Source organism: Euprymna scolopes, chromosome 41 (genome assembly GCF_053919585.1).
Source record: "Euprymna scolopes isolate OS-2025 chromosome 41, ASM5391958v1, whole genome shotgun sequence".
Classification (NCBI taxonomy): domain Eukaryota; kingdom Metazoa; phylum Mollusca; class Cephalopoda; order Sepiida; family Sepiolidae; genus Euprymna; species Euprymna scolopes.
Window position 1 is genome coordinate 15963330 of NC_136522.1, and position 22253 is coordinate 15985582.

The 22253-nt window shown below is 34.3% G+C and overlaps 1 protein-coding gene and 1 long non-coding RNA gene across 2 annotated transcripts in view; both read right to left on the minus strand.

Moving 5' to 3' along the window:
- The window catches only part of LOC145266362 (fatty acyl-CoA reductase 1-like), a 255321-nt gene that overhangs the window by 66408 nt on the left and 166660 nt on the right, over positions 1-22253 (minus strand). The window contains exons 3-6 of the mRNA XM_080121985.1: positions 15218-15393; positions 11301-11373; positions 10322-10428; positions 4182-4359 (exon numbers count right to left, since the gene is read on the minus strand). Coding sequence (XP_079978111.1) covers positions 4182-4359; positions 10322-10428; positions 11301-11373; positions 15218-15393 — 534 coding nt within the window. The remainder of the gene's footprint in view (positions 1-4181; positions 4360-10321; positions 10429-11300; positions 11374-15217; positions 15394-22253) is intronic.
- Positions 19804-20299, minus strand: LOC145266363 (uncharacterized). The gene is made up of 2 exons (XR_013864706.1): positions 20207-20299; positions 19804-19926 (listed from the first exon to the last, which is right to left on the minus strand). It is a non-coding gene; the product is annotated as an uncharacterized LOC145266363 (long non-coding RNA).

Genomic DNA, 22253 nt, shown 5'->3' on the forward strand with positions numbered 1-22253 from the left:
TGGAAATTGGCATAAACTTTAATAAAGACTTTTCATATCTATCTGCGTAAGTATACTTTGATAATTATGTTTCAGTTTGAAGAAATATGATATAATAAAATTATGGGGTGTTCGTTTGGGCCTGACCTCCATAAAATGGAAACATATCACAAAGTTTAACAAGGTTTTTTTTTAATATAGATCCACAGAATATTGTGATAAGTGTTTCAGTGTGGTATAATAAATTATGAGGTTTATCTATTTTATTTTTACTTTCATCATATTTTGCTTTGGTTTTGATACCCCCAAATTCAAAGCTATTTGTACAACCCTTCCTTTTCATAACCTATCATACTTTCATAAAATCAGAGTCCATTTTCTGTAGGCTGTTTTTGAATCCAGTCAACGATGGGTACTTTTGCTAGTATATATATGAGGTCGGCATTGTCGGTCAATCACTAGTTTGTTGAACTCAAGTTAAAACTCGCCTTTTCATTGTTAAATGCACAAATCAAATACATACATCTAAGTTATTTTTTTTATCAGAGAAACAAATGTAGGAGTAGACCTCTTAGAAGTGATAAGCATTTATTACTTCTAAAAAAGATAACATAGTTGTTGCTTAGAAATCACAGTTGGCTGCCTAGAATTCATGGTTGGTTGCCTAGAAATCATGGTTGGTTGCTGAGATATTTCAAATGAAATGACATACTTAATATAAAAAATGTTAATGAAAAAATGGTTACGTAGTATTGTACATGCAGATAAAAGAGCTCATATGCAGATTATTTTTGACTAACAACCAGAACTGGCTATTACAAATTAGTTGTGAAGCAATTTGGATGCCAGTCAGATGCATGTCAAAGTACTATAAGAATATTATTTTGATTATAATTCATCAACATTTTATTTATTCATTATTTTTTTTATAAAAATGAAATTTAAGTTATATTTTATCACTAGCGGGGGTGCCTGGCATTGTGTGGGTGTTTGGAGGTGTGTGTGTGTGTGGGGGGGGATGGATTAAAATAAATATGACAAAATAAAAAAAAACATTAAAAAAAGTTTTGGTAGGTAGGTAGGATCGAACCAGAAGCCTTAAATCGAAAGTGGAAAATAAAGTGAAAAAAACCTGACACGTTACCCGCTAAGCTAGCAAGGGAGAGTAACAGAAAAACGTTTGAATTTATTTTAGGATTAAAAACTGAATTGAAAGGTGCGTGAATTTAATGCGCTCAAATAGAAATCCTGCAGTTAACTTACTGCAAGGCAGATCTTTTTGAATTTGTTTACCCAACTTTGGCTGGTTTTGTTTCCTCAAGATGTTGGGAAGGGGGGGGGGGGACCAGCTCCCCATAAAAAGGGTATTGTCTAATTTGAATAGCAATTGTCTGATATAAGGGGTTTGTTCCCCCCCCACATTGACCAAAGCTTTATTTTGTAAAAGTCGATGTAAATAAATCTAGACGCGATGCGCGTTCGTAAATCATAGATATTACGATCTAGACGGTATATAAAAAGTTCTAAAAAGTAACAACTCCACAAAGACACCCCCCCCCCCCCGGAAAAAAGTCTTTGCCGGACATACAAAAAATGCACACACACATTTTGCCTTTTATAAATGATTTTTTGTCATCACCTTTAAAAACATTTGTATTCCATAATGTCATGTGATATCAGAATCATATTTGTATTATTATTATTATTATTATTATTTGTTTTGCAACAAATGTAATCTCGGACTTTGTTCAAGTATATCTTGCCGAACTATGGAATCTGTACAAAATTTCAAACAGAACCCTTCATTTAATCCACGGGGTTAGTATGCTCTTGTTCCACCAGCCACGACTGGGTAGGTGTCTTAAGTAGTTCACAAATTTATTCTCAGTATTGCATACACCGAGGATTGAACCGTCAACATCCAGAATAGTGTCACTCCGAAAACAATTGTGGACTAAAATTTCTGCCGACATCATCAAAGTATTTATAAATGCAAAGCGTCAATTTTATCAACAAAAGTATCATTAGATTCAAAGAAACAAAACTTATTTTCGGACATTGTTCATGGAAAGAAACTTTTTTCTTTGGCTTAATTATGACATCTATGGGAAGCCCTAGCAATTTAAGCATAAATCTGCCTTTCTAGGATTTAAAAAAAAAGCCGAGCATGCAGAGTCCCCTCCATGAGAAAAGAAAAATACTTTCACCATAACTAATGTTAGTGCAAAAAAAAAAAAAAAAAAAAAATCCAAGGTGTGGTTATTTAGAAAAGTGCAAACAAACGAACAGAGGAATGATTTCGGGGAAGTTTTACTTTTACAAATGACTCCTAGGTTTTAAAAATCCAAGGTGTGGTTATTGAGAAAAGTGTGAACAGACAGACAGATGAACGAATCCCTCCTTTGTCGAGGGACCAAAAGAAAGTGTTTTCATCTAGAACTGAAACAGGTCTACAAATGTGCAGCTAAAAATGCCTGTATAAATGAAAAATTTTACACAAAATATACAGCTCTATTCATTATTGAGCACTCTTTTATATAATCATTAGATTATACCTTGTGGACATAAATTTACTTGGAATATATATATATTATAGCAGGTCCAAGCATGTAAGAGACCTACTTCATTTCTGGTATTATTTACGAGTTTTCCTTTTCCAAGGATAGTTGTTCTTACTAAAGTTAAAGAATCTTGTCTACCTTACTATTTAACTTACAGTGAGGATGGAGGTAGGGGTTCATACCTAGTCTCATAACTTATGCCCAGTAATTACTGCCTTCTACAGTTATTGTCTCACCACGTTTTGGCCAATTAATCCTCTTACCTGCTTGTGAAGGATTGAAATCTATCTTCAGATAATGCGCACCTGGAACAGTAAAGACTCACTGCACCACGGGTTCTGAAGAAGGCCAGAGAAGGAGTTTGCCAAAATGTGGTGAAACAACAACTATGAAGATGAGGACAACAGTCCGCAAAAAAGGAATGTAATTTTCTTATTCATCCTCGTCTGCTTTCTTCATGTTGTCTCAAGTAAAGAATCGACCGACGCCTCTCGAAAGACAATAGATACCCCTGTAGGGGCAGTTGTGCCTGTAATTGTGAGGCAAGGCTTGTGCAATCCCTAACCACACCTCTCCTGAATCAACACTGTTTGGGTCCAGTGGCAAGGAGAAGACCAGGACGACTGGAAACAATGCCGAGATAAGCGGAGAGCACATACAGCACCTGAAAGTCCCAAATGGTCACCCATTTACTACTGACCAGGCTCAACGTTGCTTAACTTCGGTGATCCAGCAGGAACCGGTATGTCAACGTGATTATGCTGTATAGTAAAGAATACATCACACAAATTAACGCAAATTCTCGCCATTCGTATGCAAATTAGATGATCTTGGGCTGCATAAAAGCAAGCTACTTGAAGAACAGGGCAGTTCGTTTGGAGTAAGGCGATACATACTACGTTGAGGCGTTATGTAATATTTACTTGACAGAGAACAAAGGTAAAAGGTGACAAATAACAAAATTACGTTTCTTTGTTGCTAAAGTAAACCACAAAAACGTTATGAGAACAGTAGTCCAAATAATCCAAATTATTAATCCTCATCTAACAAAAAAAAAAAAAAAAAGGGGGGGGTATTTTAAAAAAATTTTCTTTCCACCTTAACAACCACCTTTAAAATAACGACTTTTAAAGGTTTTCGGGTATGCTGAAAATGAATATCACATTTAAATCTGGGACAGAAAATTAGTTTCTCCGGATATTAAAACATTGTCTTTTTCAATATATTACTTAATGAATTTCAGTGACCACTGCCAGTTTATTTTTGCCCAAGATTGCTGCGTGCCTTCCAAGAGTCACTACAGATGATGCACTCTGCCAGAATAAATGTTTTGGTACTTGTGCATCTATGTTACAGTGCTGAAATAACGTTATTTAGAAAGCCATTCTTACCATGGGAAGGAGAGGGTGTTTTTGTAACTATTATGTACTTTCACCTTACAATTCAATAAACAAAAAATATTGTAAACGATGACAACGTAGCACTTTGTAGAAAAAAAAAATGTCTTAACATCCAGAAAACTACTTATACTTTAAATGTGATATTCGTTTTCAGCATACACGAAAACCTATAAAGTCATCATTTTAAAGCTTAAATTTTAAAGATTAAAAAAAGAAAATAAATAAAAGTTCAATTACTTACGGGCAGAGGTTCCTTCCAAGCTGCTCCAACAATGGATGGGCGGACAATTGCTATGGGCAGATCGGAACCTTCCTTACACAACAAATATTCTGCTAATTGTTTGGTGAATGTGTATGTGTTCGGTTTTTGTCCGAGGAGTTTTGGAGTGATTGTCGATAACATTTCATCATCCATCCAACTGCATTGACAAAGAAACAAATAAAAGCTAAATAAGTAAATAAAAAAAGGCAATAACAAATTTCTGATGCAGGTCAACATCTACATGGGTCATGCATTTAAAGTTTCTCTATAAGGAATTGTATTAATGGACTACTTCAGTGTGTATGTGTGTACATCATTTGAGTGCGTATTAAGAGAGCAATTAAACAATTTTTTTCCTATATACCAATTAAGAGAAAGACACTGTTTGTGAATGGGAAAGGAGACAGGAAGTCAGTCTTTGATGCAACAACAGTCATTCCAAACCCTTACCCGCATCATGAATCGTTTTGAAGTCTTTGTCTTTGTGGCAAAAGAAAAATTAACATTTTCAGTTTCCAGAGAGAACTGCCATGAAATGGAAAAGGAAGGCAAGGCAAGATGAAGACAGAAAAGAGAAAAAGATGGAAGAAAGAAATAAAGATCACAACAAAAATATAAGGAGGTAAGGTCCTAGCGACTTGAAAAAAATTAGATTTTTCTGATAAAAAAAAAAGAAAAAAAAAGTGGATTTTGAATAAAAAGCTGAGATTTCACAGCTACTGATTTAGACAGAAATCCACCTTTTCTGGATTAACAAAAAATTAAAAAAAAAGCGTAATTTTGTTAAAAAGCAGAAGATTCACACCACATTAAAAGAAAGAAAAGATAAAATAAAAAAGAGAAAGGCAATAACAATAAGTGAGTTTCTGATGCAGGTCAACATCTACATGGGTCATGTATTCAAAATTTCTCTATAAGGTATTATGTTAATTTTGTGTTTATGTGTGCGTGTGCATCATTTGAGCATGTATGAAATTTTTTTTTTTCCAAGACATCAATAAAGAGAAAGACACAGAGTGTACATGTGAGGAGGAAGGAGACAGGAAGTCAGTTTTTGATGAAACAAAAATCATCCAACACCCATCATGAACATTTTGAAGTCTTTTTTAAAGACTTCAAAAACTATCTCTGTCCAGGTTTTTATGTATCCCTCTTTCTCTAAAGTTCATTTCTCCCATATTTTAAATGGAAACTTCCTCATTTAAAAGTAGGTCATCATCTATTTAACCCCTGCTTTAAATGTTGGCATGCACTCTTTCTTTACCCGTCTTTCTCAGGTCCATTTCTTCCCATGTTTTCCTATGAACTGGACCTGCTACCTCAACTGTTCTACATCTACTAACCAAAAAACTCATTCGTTCTTTCAATGTGGTCATGCTATCAAAGTTTACTCTTCTGCACACTTCGAGTGTGTATGTGAAAGGAAAGAGACAGGAAGTCAGTCTTTGATAAAATAAAATTCATCTAGCTCCCTTACTACCTTCATGAATGTTTTCAAGTCTCCATGACAAAAATTAACATTTAATTTTCAGAGAAAACTGTCATAAGATGGGAAAAGAAAGACAAGGAAAGGCAAGACAAAGTGAGGGAAAGAGAAAGAAAGAAATAAAGAAAGAAATTAAATTCACTCAAACAGCATCACATCCGGTTAACATCTGTTTTACGTGCTCACATGTGTTAGACAGCTTCTAGAAATTGACTTCCAAACTTATCTCTGTCCAGGTGTTTATGTATTCCTCTATTTCTAAAGTCTATTCCTCCCATATTTCCTCAGCCCTCTCCTGTGAACTGAACCCACAAATTTTTCATCCATTCTTTCAAGGTGACCATACCATCAAAGTTTACTCTTCTGCACATATCTCACTATACTGTCCAGATTTAATCATCCACCCGGGTCATCAGATCTACATCTATCTTTAAGACTAGCATTCCACATTGATCACATTCACCCATATAAGAGTCGGGTACATTCTAAGATGGAGTACTGCAGCCACATCAGAAGATCACACCTTTATTATCTCGACAGAGTTCAAAATCAACTTCATAATCTAGTAGGTAGGGGAATTTTTCAATTTTCTACAGTCCCTTTCTCACAGAAGAGAAATGAAGTATTTCTCTACTCTATTGTTATTTCTATGCAAGGTTCGACTGAGCTCCAATCTATGGTTCCTTTCTGTAAAACACTGACAGTAAGAACCCATCTTATTACCACCACTGCAAAGAATTTTCTTTATTACCCCGTGTACCTAAAACAAAACAATTTTCATGAACAAAGTTTCTTTCCAAAAGCTTCCTATCTTTGTGACACATTACCAAGGGACTGCTTCTCTAGAGAATAATAATTATCTTCAAATCTAATGTAAAATATTTGTCTGGCTATCTTAGGTAATCACATTTTGTATTTGCCAGTCATCGTTTTCAAGCTTCTTGTATTTATTCTTCATCAACTGGCAATCTTATCCTTGAGTAGCTTTCGGCCTTGGAAAATAGTGACTCATTACAATAAAATTTAGATTATGAAAATAAAAGTAAACTTTGTATTTGCGGACGAGCATTCTCATGAGAATGTAACCTCCGACCTTTTTCGGGTGCATCTTGTTGAACGCAGATCTTTAAGTCAAACTGACAGAATGAGAGCACGCTACCACATGGATTAGAACTGCACGCCTGTGGAACTCTGTTCCGTCTGCCTGCTTCCCTCTGGACTACAACTTGAATGTCTTCAAGTATAATGTTAACAAATTCCTAATGAACCGCACCCTTAATTAAACACTTCATCAAATCTCCACACTAACGTAATGTACTTGCAATAACCCTTATCCCTGAGTGGCTTCCGGGCCTTGATAAGTGGTGATCATTGTGTAAAAAAAAATAAAAAATAAAATAAAGTGTTTTGTTCACAATTCTGCAGAAACTCTGAAGACCGACAGGATATACCTGAAGGAGGTTGGAAGGTATATCAGCTGAAACGCTGTGAGAATAAAATCCTAGATGAGAACAGTAGTTTGTATAATATCAATTATCAATCCTCATCTCAAAAATTCCAAAGCATTAAAAAAAAAAAAAAAAAAAAAAAAGCTATTAAAAAACTATTAAAAACAAAGCTATTAAAAAGCTTTTAAAAAGCTATTAAAAAAAGAGCTATTAAAAAAAAAGATATTAAAAAAAAAGAGCTATTAAAAAAAAAGATATTAAAAAAAAGATATTAAAAAAAAGATATTAAAAAAAGATATTAAAAAAAAGATATTAAAAAAAAGATATTAAAAAAAGATATTAAAAAAAGATATTAAAAAAAGATATTAAAAAAAAGATATTAAAAAAAATATTTAAAAAAAAGAAAACAAGAGACATTAAAACAAGAGACATTAAAACAAGAGACATTAAAACAAGAGACATTAAAACAAGAGACATTAAAACAAGAGACATTAAAACAAGAGACATTAAAACAAGAGACATTAAAACAAGAGACATTAAAAAAGAGACATTAAAAAAGAGACATTAAAAAAAGAGACATTAAAAAAAGAGACATTAAAAAAAGAGACATTAAAAAAAGAGACATTAAAAAAAGAGACATTAAAAAAAGAGACATTAAAAAAGAGACATTAAAAAAAGAGACATTAAAAAAAGAGACATTAAAAAAGAGACATTAAAAAAAGAGACATTAAAAAAAGAGACATTAAAAAAAGAGACATTAAAAAAAGAGACATTAAAAAAAGAGACATTAAAAAAAGAGACATTAAAAAAAGAGACATTAAAAAAGAGACATTAAAAAAGAGACATTAAAAAAAGAGACATTAAAAAAAGAGACATTAAAAAAAGAGACATTAAAAAAAGAGACATTAAAAAAAGAGACATTAAAAAAAGAGACATTAAAAAAAAGAGATATTTAAAAAAGAGACATTTAAAAAAGAGACATTAAAAAAAGAGACATTAAAAAAAGAGACATTAAAAAAAGAGACATTAAAAAAAGAGACATTACAAAAAAAAACATTTAAAAAAAAAGACATTAAAAAAAGACTTTAAAAAAGATATTAAAAAAAATACAAATACTTTTTTGATGAGGACTTGTATTTCTTTAACATGTAAAGTGTTTATTTATACGCCAGGGAAAAAAGGATATTTATGAAAAACACTCTGAATACAATGAATTATTCATGAACAACGTTCATCATTATTTCAATGATTTACATCAATTCCGCATCGATAAAATCAATCACCATCCAAAATCACCAAAACCCTTGATCTAAAAAATAAAGGAAATGTTGCATAGGTTGGTTTACCAATAATGAATTGACAAACTAAACTAGGTTCTGAGTTACATATCGGCTAGTTGAAGCGCAGAGTTGAATTGTAAGTAAGCAGAATGGTGTAGGTTTAATTGGTAGTGGGATGCAGATGTGTAAGCAGGTAAATGATGGGAAAAATATTTCACTAAGAAGAGGGTTAGACTCTTTGAAAAATAATGGCTTCTTAAAGAAAGTTTCATGCTAAGATTGTGACCCACCTGAGATTTTACAAACGTTATAACCACTTTAACTGATAAACCAGTGTTTTTTCATGACCAGTGATTAAAACTCTAGTATTTTCATTTGAGTGTGTGTGTGTGTGTGTGTGTGGATATGATGGACTCTCCCATCGATTTCAACTTCCACCACAACAACTAAGATTCTCAGAAATCCACACAGATGATGTGTTTATAGTGGTGAAGGCTTTGTGTAGAACCATCCACACTTTTTGGTATTACTGCTAATCTTTGTCGGTGCAGATGACTGTCACGGGGCAGAGTACACAGTAAATTGCAGGTTTTTACATCAGAGTTTCTTTCTCTTAGATACATGTCTTAATGGAGATTGGGGGTCTCTCTCTCTTTTATATATATACTAGCAGATGTATCTGGCATTACACATAAGGTTAAATTCCTTTAAAAAAAAAAGAAAAAAGTAAATAAAACAAACGGAAAGAAACTGAGACATGTGCATGTGAGTACCATGTTTTTTTCTAAATGTTTAACTTCTTTTAAGTAAAACAAAAATATTCAAGCTGAAATCGAAACAAAAACCTAAAAGACAGTGAGTCAAGTACGATAACTATTGGGCCAGCTTGCCACAAACATTAAAAACATTAAAAAGTGTTTTCAGACCTACTTATTCTTAACATAAGGAAGCTGTCATGTGAATGATTTGCACATGTGCAGTTGTGAAAAAGCTGACAAACAGATAAAAATCTGATGACCCCCCCCCCCCCAAACCAATTTTTCAAGTTTGACCTCTTAGCAGCTCTTTTTTCAGAGCAAAATTGATTAAAAAGTTTCCCACACATCTTAATACCCTTCCAGGAGTCTTAATACCCTATATATCAAATTTCAAGTCTGTAGATCAAAAATTTGTTGCGTATATAGGTTGAGTGTTGTCCTCGCATACACACACACAGCTCGAGTATATATTTTTTTAACTTATAAGAAGTGGACAATTTAGAAAAAACATAATACTCACTTGTACATATCTCAGCTTCTGTATGAATTAAAATATAATATTTATGCGTAATTTACGACCGGGCGGTTTGCTAGTATATCGGTAAAAGTGATAATGTGTGTGTGTGTGTGTGAGAGAGAGAGGACAACTCTCAAACTATATACTCAAGAAATTTTTGATCTACAAACTTTAAATTCGGTATATAGGATATTCAGACATATGGAAAACTTTTTAATCCGTTTTCATCTGGAAAAAGGACTACTGAGAGGTCAAAATTGAAAAATTGGTGCATGGGAGGCCACCAGATTTTTTTTTTTTTTTTTTTTTTTTACTCAAAGTTTCTTTAGACTAATTATATATATATATATATATATATATATTCTGAGCAATACAAAATAAGAGAATTTGGCATTTTAGCCAGATAGTGAGCAGCGGGTGTTTTTCTGTTACAATCAACTCTGAGTGTAGTTACAATTTTAAGTGGACAAATCTATTCTTTTTCTGTATTGTAGAATATACTTTCATGATAAGGCCCCAAATTTAGGAGGCCTTGTGAAGGATTTCAATATTTTGGAATAGAAGTTTTGGAGTTTTAGAATAAAAGCATTTGAAATACAAAAACAAGAGAAAAATGCCAAAATGACTTACTCCAACGCATCTACAAGTTTCTGTGGTTCTACCGCAGGTTCATAGACAGATTCTTCAATAAACGGGCGGTCACAGTTTGCATAGGCCGTAGATACATGAACAAAGACCTGAAAGAAAAATGAAGCAGTGAAGTGACAGGGATGCAACAGGTGAATGGATGAATAAGAAATGACGGCGGAAAGAGAGAGGGGCCGCGAAAGGGGACGGCGGAAAGATAGAGGGGCCCCCGAAACGGGACGGCGGAAAGAGAGAGGGCCCCCGAAATTGGACGGCGGAAAGAGAGAGAGGCCCCGAAATTGGACGGCGGAAAGAGAGAGAGGCCCCGAAATTGGACGGCGGAAAGAGAGAGAGGCCCCGAAATTGGACGGCGGAAAGAGAGAGAGGCCCCGAAATTGGACGGCGGAAAGAGAGAGAAGCCCCGAAATTGGACGGCGGAAAGAGAGAGAGGCCCCGAAATTGGACGGTGGAAAGAGAGAGGGGCCCCGAAATTGTACGGCGGAAAGAGAGGGGCCCCGAAATTGTACGGCGGAAAGAGAGAGGGCCCCCGAAATTGGACTGCGGAAAGAGAGGGGCCCCAAAATTGGACGGCGGAAAGAGAGAGAGGCCCGAAAGAGGACGGCGGAAAGAGAGAGACCCAAAAGGGGACAGTGTAAAGAGAGAGACCCGAAAGGGGACGACAGAAAGAGAGAGAACCAAAAGGGACGACAGAAAGAGAGAGAACCAAAAGGGACGACAGAAAGAGAGAGAACCAAAAGGGACGACAGAAAGAGAGAGAACCAAAAGGGACGACAGAAAGAGAGAGAACCAAAAGGGACGACAGAAAGAGAGAGAACCAAAAGGGACGACAGAAAGAGAGAGAACCAAAAGGGACGACAGAAAGAGAGAGAACCAAAAGGGACAACACGAGAGACAGAGAGACCCGAAAGCATCAGATGCTAATTTTGTTTCAGACAGAGGGTGCAGAAAAAAAGCAACTTACTTGTAGTTTTTTAAATGTACGACATAAAACAATCATTTTTCGCACTGCTTTCACATTCATCTCCATTGCCAACCTAAAAAGAGGGAAAACATTTCTTTAATTTTTCTTTTGAAAGGACTAAATAAATTTATTAAAGTTCTATGGTTGGCTCCATTAAAAATGGGTTGAATCCAAAATAGCGGGTCTTATGTCCAAGCAACAATAACGTTTATTTGGGAATGAAAAAGAGTAATAAAATAAGAGGGTGAGGGATCACATGTACAATTTGATAAAAGTTGTATGATCATATTGTAGAATCCACGTTTGCACCAAACATCCATAAAATACACAGCAGCAATATACAACAGATGAACGATATAACTGTGGAATTTCCACAGGTCCCGCTAGTCATTATCATTATTTTGGAACTTTTACTCTCCTAACACATGATCGTGTTTCAACCAATCAGAGCGTTTAGCATCATGACAGGATGTGGGTTAACAGAAAAGGTCTCCGCTGGCAGTAAGGGCATCCGAATCAAATCTTTAATCGACATGCAGTTTCACTGACAATATTATTGGATTAAAAGATGAAATGCTTGGGAGACTTCTTTTGCTAGACGGGCGGAGGACGGAGATTAGATGGTGTATTTTCTTAATTGTAATCGTTGAGATTTTTATTGATTTAAGAAAAAAGATTGGATTTCTCATGGTCAATCAACCTTGTGTAGCAATCGTCGGTATATTTAAAATATAATTTTAAAAATAATTTAAAAAAGAAAAAAGTCTTCCGTGTTGGGGTAAGCGGAAGTAATCGTGCGGGAATCTCATCAAAAGAAATAAGCGAGTTGATTGATCCAATTGATTTATTGATTGATTTGTTAGAATGCAGAAAATGATAGAATGATTGATAAGTGCGGGGAGGAGGGGGGGGTCAGGTCGATAGGGAATAAAAGATTTGGAGGAGGGAGGGTAGAAAAAGAGCAGAGATGTTTGGTTTGAACGTCCAATGAAATATTAACCCATTTTAATGTTGAAACAATATGTAATAGTGTAAATAATTTATCATCATCATCATATCAAGTTTAACATTTGTTTTATATGTTGGCATGTGGGGTTTCTTTTTTTTTTTCCAAAGGAGTCCCCACTTATCAAGGCCAAAGGCCACTCAAGGATAAGGGTTAATAAGTGTACAGTGGTCAACGGGAACATGTAGGAATCGTTACTAGTGGAAATTTGTAAATTGGATTACTTAAGGGGATGGCTCATCAAAATTTGTTCACATTGGACTTTAAGACAACCATATTGTAGTCAGTTGGAAAATTGGAAAGCAGGAAAATGGAACAGAGTTTCACAGGCGTGCAGCTCTAAAAAAGAAGCTTTGTTCATGGAATCTACGCTTAGGTTTAGGCACAAATAAAGAGTGGGGAAAATTGTTGATAGTGGTTTCAACTACTTATCAAGGCCCAGAGGCCACTCAAGGATAAGGGTTAAAGAGTGTACAGTAGTCAATGGAACAATATTGTATTAATTGTTGGTAGTGGAAATTTCGTAGATTTGATTACTTAAGGGGACAGCTAATCAAGAACTTGTTTACGTTGGACTTGAAGACGATCGTATTGTAGTCAGCTGGAAAGCAGGGAAATGGGAGAGACTTCCACAGGCGTGCAGTTCTAATAAAGAAGCTTTTTTTCATGGAATCTACGCTTAGGTTTAATCACAGATAAAGAGTGTGGAAAATTATTGATAGCGGTTTCAACTAGATGAGCTTTCTTCGTGAAAGTCAGGGCAGAGGGAGACTATAGATTCAAACTCAGATGAGCACTTGCCATGATTATAATGACAAACCCGAGATAGGTTCGCAACGAACAGCTTTTAGAAACTGACTTCCAAATTAACCTCTCAGGCCAGGTCTTTATATCTCTTAAGTTTATCCTAGTCATTTTCTCAAATGTTTTCCTTGGTCTTCCTCTGTGGATTAATCCTGGAACCAGATTTGTCTTAAATCTATTAATCCAAGAACTCTCGATTTTTTCCACATGGCTACACCATCAAAGTCTCCTGGATCATAGTCAGCTAAAGTACTTCCTAATTTCCAGCATATTGTTTATCAGATGCAGTTACAAGTCAAATCAGTTCCTTTGTTTTTTTTCTCTGATGCCTATATCTCCCCTGTGCATATACTTTTTTATTTATTTTTTTTTATTAAATCATTAAAAAGTTTTATTTTGGTCTTATTTTATTCAGAATTATTGAAATTACCTTTTTTTTTGTTTTTTAATTACTAAAAATACTTTTTGCATTCTTTTTTAAAGAATTATTGAAAACACTTAATCTTTTAAAACTATTTTGGGAATATTATGTACTGGATATGTTTTTTTTTTTGTTTTTTTTTTTAATGACCTTTGAAATCTTTTACTTCAATAATTTAATTTTTATACTTCCATAAACATTTTATTATATAAATTCAAATAAACACTTTTTTAAATTAAAAAGAAAACTTATTTTTATGATTTCATAAACATATTTCTTATAAAATTTCAAATAAAATAAACTTTTCAAAAATTTTGTTATTAAAAGTAGAAATAAAAACTAATTGTGTTATTTTTATCTGTATAATTTAAATTTTTATTGTATATTTTTCAGCATGGTTTTTCAGCATGGTTCTAGTGCGACGCTGACGTGCTAAAAATAACTCAGACACCATCAAGACTGTCAAAGGGGTTGCAATGACGCTGTTTTAAATATAACTCATCGCAAAGTTCAGACTCGCATGGTGACGTCGTCGGAGTGTATCGTCACACTACACTTTAAAAGTATTGCGATCGGTATGAATTACAACGTTCTATTGAGGAACACTGCTGCCTGTTTACATTTGAAGCAAAGCCGGTGGTTCAAACTCCGAAATTTCGTTCGACTACAGAGATAAGAAAATCTCCAAATTTTGAACGTTCGACAACCAAGGTATTAATTGTTGTTTAACGACGTTTCGGCCAACTAATCCTCCGGTCTTCGTCAGGTGGTAACTGCGACAGGATAGGAACTCCGAATCTCCTAACTGCATTCTTAGCAATTACTGCCATCCATAGTTGTTGTTGTCTCACCAAGTAAGCCTCTGGCCAGCTTTGATAAGGATTGAAACAATTGAGACAATTCTCACCTGGAACCGTAGAGATTCAACGTCTCTATTCACTGTGCCACAGGCCCGAAAGAGCGATCAAGGTTGGATTTTTTGGTCTTTAATTATCATCTGATCTTCCATGGTCGGGTCAGTATTAATTAACAATAATCAATGCATTTTTGAAAATAAAAATATTTTTTTTAAATTAAAATTGTTTTTCATTCATTTTTTTTTTTAAGCTGAGGTTCTTAAGTTAATCTATTACAATTCAAATTGTTTTTCAGAAAGATAAAAAAGAATAAAAAACTAACTAATCCCACAAATTAAAAAGAGAAAATATTAGAAATTAAATAAACTACAAAAATTTTAAACAGTAAAAAATTTAAATGAAAACTTTAATAAAAAAATTTTAATTTTTGATTAAATAAAAAATACAAACAAAAAAAATTTTTTTAAATAAAAATAAGATTTGTTTTTAATTTTCATCTGGGACTCTGTAGTTTAACACTAGATTTTAAGAAAGTTATTTCAGATCTGCTTCAATTTCTAGAAAAACTCCTAAACTACCAGCTATGCATTCCAAAGATTCATCGCATTAAAAACCTACCAACATGACTGATAATACAAAAATTATTTTAATATCATCAGCAAATAATTTTATGATTGATAGTAAATATTTTTATTATAAACTGCTGCCACAGTTAAAAAGCAGACTAAAAAGTCTAGTCATTTTGGTTAAAAGTAGATTGTTATCGAGATATCTATAAAAATCATCTGCCATAAAGCACTGAATGACACATAGTATGATGTGCTCTCACCTGATGTGTTCATCGAACCGGATAGTAGCTGCACTATGAAATACAATTTCCACCTCCTCGGCCAGCAGTTGACTGTCATGATCGCTGACACCAAGTTTGTCTGCCATTATATCACCTTGAATCGGCCGTAAGACCTCTTCAAAGTTTGGACGTTCTTTCCGTAATTTATCAAAAAGCTGAAAAGAAAAAAAAGAAGTAAGATTAAAATAAATAACCAACAAATTCAAATGGAATTCATTATTGAGATGAGTATTATTTATTAATTGCAGACTTTTATCCTCATCTTCCTTAGTAGTTATTTCACGTTTCGGCCAACTATTACCACCTGACGAAGGCCAGAGGGATAGTTGGCCGAAACGTGAAATAACTTAGAAAGATGAGGATAATAGTCCGCAATAAATAAAGGATAGGAACTCCAAATCTCCTAACTGCATCCACTGCAATTACTGCAATTAGGCGCAGTTGATAGAGAGGTTGAATCCTTCCTCGGGGCCCGTGGCGCAGTTGATAGAGAGGTTTAATCTCTACGGTTCCAGGTGAGAATTGTCTGAAGATAGCAGTTTCAATCCTACTCAAAGCCGGCCAGAGGCTTACTTGGCCAAAACATGGTGAGACTACAACAACTACGGAATGCAGTGATTGCAGTGGATGCAATTAGGAGATTCAGCTCCTATCCCGTCGCAGTTACCACCTGACAAAGGCCACAGGAATAGTTGGCCGAAACGTTGCAAAACAACCAAGAAAGATGAGAATAATAGTCTGCAACAAATAAATTAAAAATCAAGCACTAGTCCACACTTTTGTAAATGCTAAGCTCCTTTCTGACCTCTTAGTATGGGTTTAGGCAAGTCCATTCTACTGCGGATATCTTAATCGTTATATCCGAACGAATATACCAGGCACTGGATAAGGTAGCCTAAGTTAGGGCAGTAGTCATTTATAGGTTTAAACCTTTGTCAAGGTTTAACTTAAAAGGCTTCTCATAAAAATTAAACCGTATTGTATTACGTGACGAATACTAAACATAATAAGAACTTTCCTAGACAAGAGAAAAATACAGGTCATCCAAGATGGCCGTATATCTTAACACTATGACAGCAATGCGAGTGTGCTTCATGGATTCTTGGACCATTATTATTACAAGGTGGAACAAAAAAAATTGTCGCCCTATAGAAAACAACACTACAGCTTTAACAGATTCAACTACAGATTCAACGTGTCTATCCACTGCGCCATGGGCCAAAATGTGGTCAGACGACAACTATGGAAGGCAGTAATTGCTGAGAATGCAGTTAGGAGATTCAGAATTCCTATCCTGTCGCGGTTACCACCTGATGAAGGCCAGAGGAATAGTTGGCCGAAGCGTCATGAAACAACAACTAAGATGAGGATAATAGTTCGCAATAAATCTATATATCTATAAAAGTGAACGTGTCTGTCTGTCTGTCTGTGTGTCTGTCTGTCTGTGTACATTTCCCTACGCAATAACTCTGTCAATTTTTAGTCTATAGACTCGAAATTTGAAATACCGGGTACTGAGATTTGGGAAAATCGATGTGACGGGTGTCAGCCAGAAATTTGGCTGTTAAGGGGTCAAATTTCAACGATTTGACCTTTAAGAACTCTACCAAACTCCTCCGACAATTTTGGGTCTAGACACTTGAAATTTTAGATATAGGTTCCTTGAACCTGGATCTAACTTAATAAAGTAATTTGAGCCAGAAACTATAAATTTTAAGGGGTCAAAGTTTTAAAAAATTAACCATTTTTTTTGTTTTTTTGCTTTTTTTGCACAGCATACACCTCCAAACACCCGAGCAACGCCGGGCACCCCTGCTAGTAAATTTATAAAATCAAATTCAACAAACCACTTGTAAATTTTTTAAAAAACATTTCATTGACATCGATTATTATTAGAACTTATCAAGGCTCGAAGACCACTCGAGGATAAGGCTTAATGAATGTAAGGTGATAGTGTAGTAATCGTTAATGGTGTAAATTGGATAGAATTTGATTATTTATAGGGATGGCTCAACAAGAACTTGTTTACATTGGATTTGAAGGCTACCATGTTGTATTCAACTGGGAAGCAGGCCAGTGGAACAGTGTTCCACACACGTGTAGTTCTGGGAAAGAAGCTTTGTTCATGAAATCTGCATTTAGATTTAGGCGCAGTTAGAGAATGGGGGAAATTATATATAGTGGTTGTAGCTAGTCGAGTGTTTTTCTTTTTTTTTTTTTTGTAAAAGTTTAGCAAGGGTTTTTTTTTTTTTCAGTTTCTGAATTTTTGAAATCCCAATTGATTAAATTTATTATCTTTGTATTAATATGATAGCGTGTGTGTTCTTTTGTGTGTCATGCTTTCTGGCAAATTTCATTGGTTGAGATTTAATTCCGAAATACACATTTACGAACACTCCAGGTAGCATTCGATTAGCGTGTTCACACACACACACACACACACACACACACACACACACACACACACACACACACACACAAATGAAAATGTAGTAGTAGCAATAACATTTTAATTAACGAATACCCTTGCTGGCTTAGATAAATACTTTTGCAGTTTTAATAAAAGAACTACAAGACGTCTCCATTTATGCTGAGTGCCAACAACAATGTATTACATATAAAAGAGTCCGCTGTGGAATTTCCACAGGCCCCGCTAGTATGTATTATTTGGATTCTTAGGACTACTGTCCTCATCTTCAGTGCTATTTTCACGATGTTTCGGTTGATGTAAATTGCAACCTGTTTTAGATGTATATTGTCGAACTCTGGAATCTGCTCGGAATTTCAAACAGAACGCTTTATTTGATCCACAAGGGTAGCATGCTCTCGTTCTGTCAGCCAACAGCAGGGATTGTAAACTTTATTTTTTTTTTTACAAAAGGAGTCACCACTTATCAAGGCCCACAAACCTCTCGAGGATAAGGGTTAATAAGCGTACAGTGGTCAATGGGACAATGTCGTAATAATCGTTAGTAGTGGAAATTTGGTAAATTGGATTACTTAAGGGGAACAGCCAATCAAGAACTTGTTTACGTTGGACTTGAAGACGACCATATAGTCAGCTGGAAAGCAAAAGGAATGCAGTTCTAAGAAAGAAACTTTGTTCATTGAATCTACGATTAGGTTTAGGCACAGATAAATAGTCGGGGAAATTATTGATAGTGTTTTCAGCTAGATGAGTATTTCTTGTGAAAGTTTGACGAAAGGGGGACCATAGATTAGAGCTCAGACGAGCATTTGCCATGAAAATAACGATAAAGCAGAAACAGGCTGGCAATGTCTCTTCTGGGAGAAAGAGGTTGCAGGGAAGAGAAAAAGGATTCCCCCACTAGGCTACGAAGTCTGTTTTGAACTCTGTCTAGGCAGGATAAGTCTTTCTAGCAGCTCCTTCCTTCTGAAGGTTGAAAGTTCAATACTCAACATGAATGACACTTAAAATACAATTGCAAATTACTTAGGACTTGTACTTAATGATGGCTGACAGAATGAGTTCCATTTGAAATTCAATGCAGATTGCCGAGTTCAAGATACACCTGAAGAAGGTTGGAGGCCACCATTCGCCCATGTATGGAGTACTGTTGTCACATTTGGGCTGGTGCATCTGCTGCTTGTCTCTCACTCCTGGACAGGGTTCAAAAGAAAGTCGCCAACCTGATATGTCCTGAACTGTCATCTAAGCTTCAGCCTCTGTCCCACCGACGAAATGTTGCATCCCTCTGCCTGTTCTACAAGTACTTTAAAGGTGATGCTCTGACGAACTACAAACACTTGTACCTCCTCGACGTGACTACCCTCGACAAGCAACTAAGTCCCACCCTTTTCAGTAGATATCCCTAGGTGTAAGAAGACCTTCTATTCCAACAGTTTCTTCCCCAGAACTGCTAGACTTTGGAACTCCCTTCCGGGATTCTGCTTTCTCAACAGTACTGACATGCAGAAGTTCAAGTGTAATGTGAACAAACATATTACTACTCATCTTCCTTCATAATGCCCCTGTAACTTATGTCCCCAATAGTAGCCCCCTACTTCAAAGTGGCACTGTGCCTTGTTTGGAGTTTAAAAAAAAAAAAAAAAAAAAAAAAGAAAAAGGACACATCGACAAAAACGTGCAAATAACACTAAAGTTGGGAACAGTAGTTCAAAGAATGCAAACAATAGCACCTTTTTCAGTATTTCTCATTTTAACCCTAACCTTTTTCAGTATTTCTCATTTTAACCCTAACCTTTTTCAGTATTTCTCATTTTAACCCTAACCTTTTTCAGTATTTCTCATTTTAACCCTAACCTTTTTCAGTATTTCTTATTTTAACCCTAACCTTTTTCAGTATTTCTCATTTTAACCCTAACCTTTTTCAGTATTTCTTATTTTAACCCTAACCTTTTTCAGTATTTCTTATTTTAACCCTAACCTTTTTCAGTATTTCTTATCTTAACCCAAACCTTTTTCAGTATTTCTTATTTTAACCCAAACCTTTTTCAGTATTTCTCATTTTAACCCTAACCTTTTTCAGTATTTCTTATTTTAACCCTAACCTTTTTCAGTATTTCTTATTTTAACCCTAACCTTTTTCAGTATTTCTTATTTTAACCCTAACCTTTTTCAGTATTTCTTATTTTAACCCTAACCTTTTTCAATATTTCTTATTTTAACCCTAACCTTTTTCAGTATTTCTTATTTTAACCCTAACCTTTTTCAGTATTTCTTATTTTAACCCTAACCTTTTTCAGTATTTCTTATTTTAACCCTAACCTTTTTCAGTATTTCTTATTTTAACCCTAACCTTTTTCAGTATTTCTTATTTTAACCCTAACCTTTTTCAGTATTTCTTATTTTAACCCTAACCTTTTTCAGTATTTCTTATTTTAACCCTAACCTTTTTCAGTATTTCTTATTTTAACCCTAACCTTTTTCAGTATTTCTTATTTTAACCCTAACCTTTTTTCAGTATTTCTTATTTTAACCCTAACCTTTTTCAATATTTCTTATTTTAACCCTAACCTTTTTCAGTATTTCTTATTTTAATCAATAAACCCATTGTTTAATTCTTGGCTTTCCGGTTGAAAATACCACTTCCTCAATAACAAAATGAAGACAAAATCCAGTTAATATTTCACGAATATATAAATTAAAAAAATCATATAAGTAAATAGATAAGTATATCAATACTATCAAAGCCATTCTGAGATATGTCAATTAGCATATAAAATTATATAGCAATAAAGATCCATTTTACAAAATCTTAAGTACCTCTGGTGTGTGTGTATATCAATACTCCTATAAATTTGGGGGTTTTGTGTATTGATTTTCATATTAAAAAACTTGTTTTCTATTTATTTAAAAAGTAAATACAACTTAGTTATATATGGGTTGTGGAATTGCATTCACTATCAAAAGATCTAGCTAATTAGCATATTCTTTTCAACATTGATTTTAATTAATTCCCTATTTGTTTTGTTTATTTTTGGTTTTCTTATGGGATGATCATCTTTAGTTAACTATTATGTGTAATTATATTCATGCAGATATTCTACATGATTTATTTATGATTTTTTTGTAATAAGTTTATAGTAAACACAAACCTCATATATATATATATATTTGTTTTAAAAATTTTGCCTGAAAATTGTTGGTTTACAGACATGAAACTTAATATATAGGGTATTCGAACCCATGCAAAACTTTATATTCAGGTTTTAATTGGGGAAAATCGGTGCAAAAGTGTGAAAATTAAAAGAAATGGAATTTGCCAGGTGAAGATCGAACGACGGCATTACGAATATACATTCAGGTTTTAATTTTTAGCCTTGCAGCTCATGCATTAACATCAAAGGAAAAAAGTAAATTGTAAGCTGAATGTTTTGGTTTCGATTCTCAGTGATGGCACACGAGTCATTTTTTTTTTTTTTTTTTTTTTACTTTTTAAAATCATTACTATATATTGGGTCCAATATAATATAATAAATATGAAATCTGCATTAATCAAAATATATTTAAGCGTATTTTATGACCAGGTAATACTGGGTGATCTGCTAGTATATATATATATATATATATATGTATAAGGAATGAAAAAATACCAGCGGTGGTTGACGTTATGTTATGAGAAAAATAGAAAAAACCGAATGAAATTATTAAAAAATCAACGTTTCGTCCTTATTTCAGAGGACATCTTCAGGATAATTGAAATAAAATATAAAAATGTAAGAAAAGAAAAAGTCATAGATCATGCGAAAAAGACAGTTCTTGAATCCTACCCATGTCGGGAAGGACAAACATGTGTGCGTATGGGAAGGTTGGGTTGTTCGATGTCTATATATACACTTTTAAAAATGCGTTAAAATAAATATGTACATTTTTTTTTTTTCTTCTGTAAACTTAAGGCTTCTACCATTTAACCCCTAGCATAGGGAAAATATATATATATATATATATATATATATAGATCTTTTTTTTTTTTTTTAAATGATAATTAAATGTTTATTAGCATCTCCAATCTCAGAAAACTAGAAAATATCTTTCCTTAGAAAAATCGCCCATATGTTTTGGACACACAAATATTTATTATTTTACATATAAAACAGTAAACTACAAACACGTGTTTTGCTGTATTACAGCTCGTCAGCGTAGTTTGACTGTTCTAGTATTCGAACCTCGAACCATATGTGCTATGGTTTTCTGCTGGTAGCTCCAGTGCTGTTCAAGTACTCTTCGGAGAGTAAATCTGGGCAGAATCCACATTGGTTGGGCCTTATAGTACATGTAGCTCTTTGTTTTTGAAACCACTTGAACAAGATGGTAGCAAAGATTTTTGCATTGATATCAATAAGGCTGATGCCGCAATAATTACTGCAAATACATTTACCTCCTTTTGTGAAGAAGAGAAGTAGGATAGCGTCACTCTAACCTTGAGGAAGGTTTTCAGTTTCCCAAACACGGAACATAATTTGGTGTAAAATTGGGACCCGGACATTTGAAGCATGTTCGAAGATTTCAGATGGAAGACCATCTTCATCG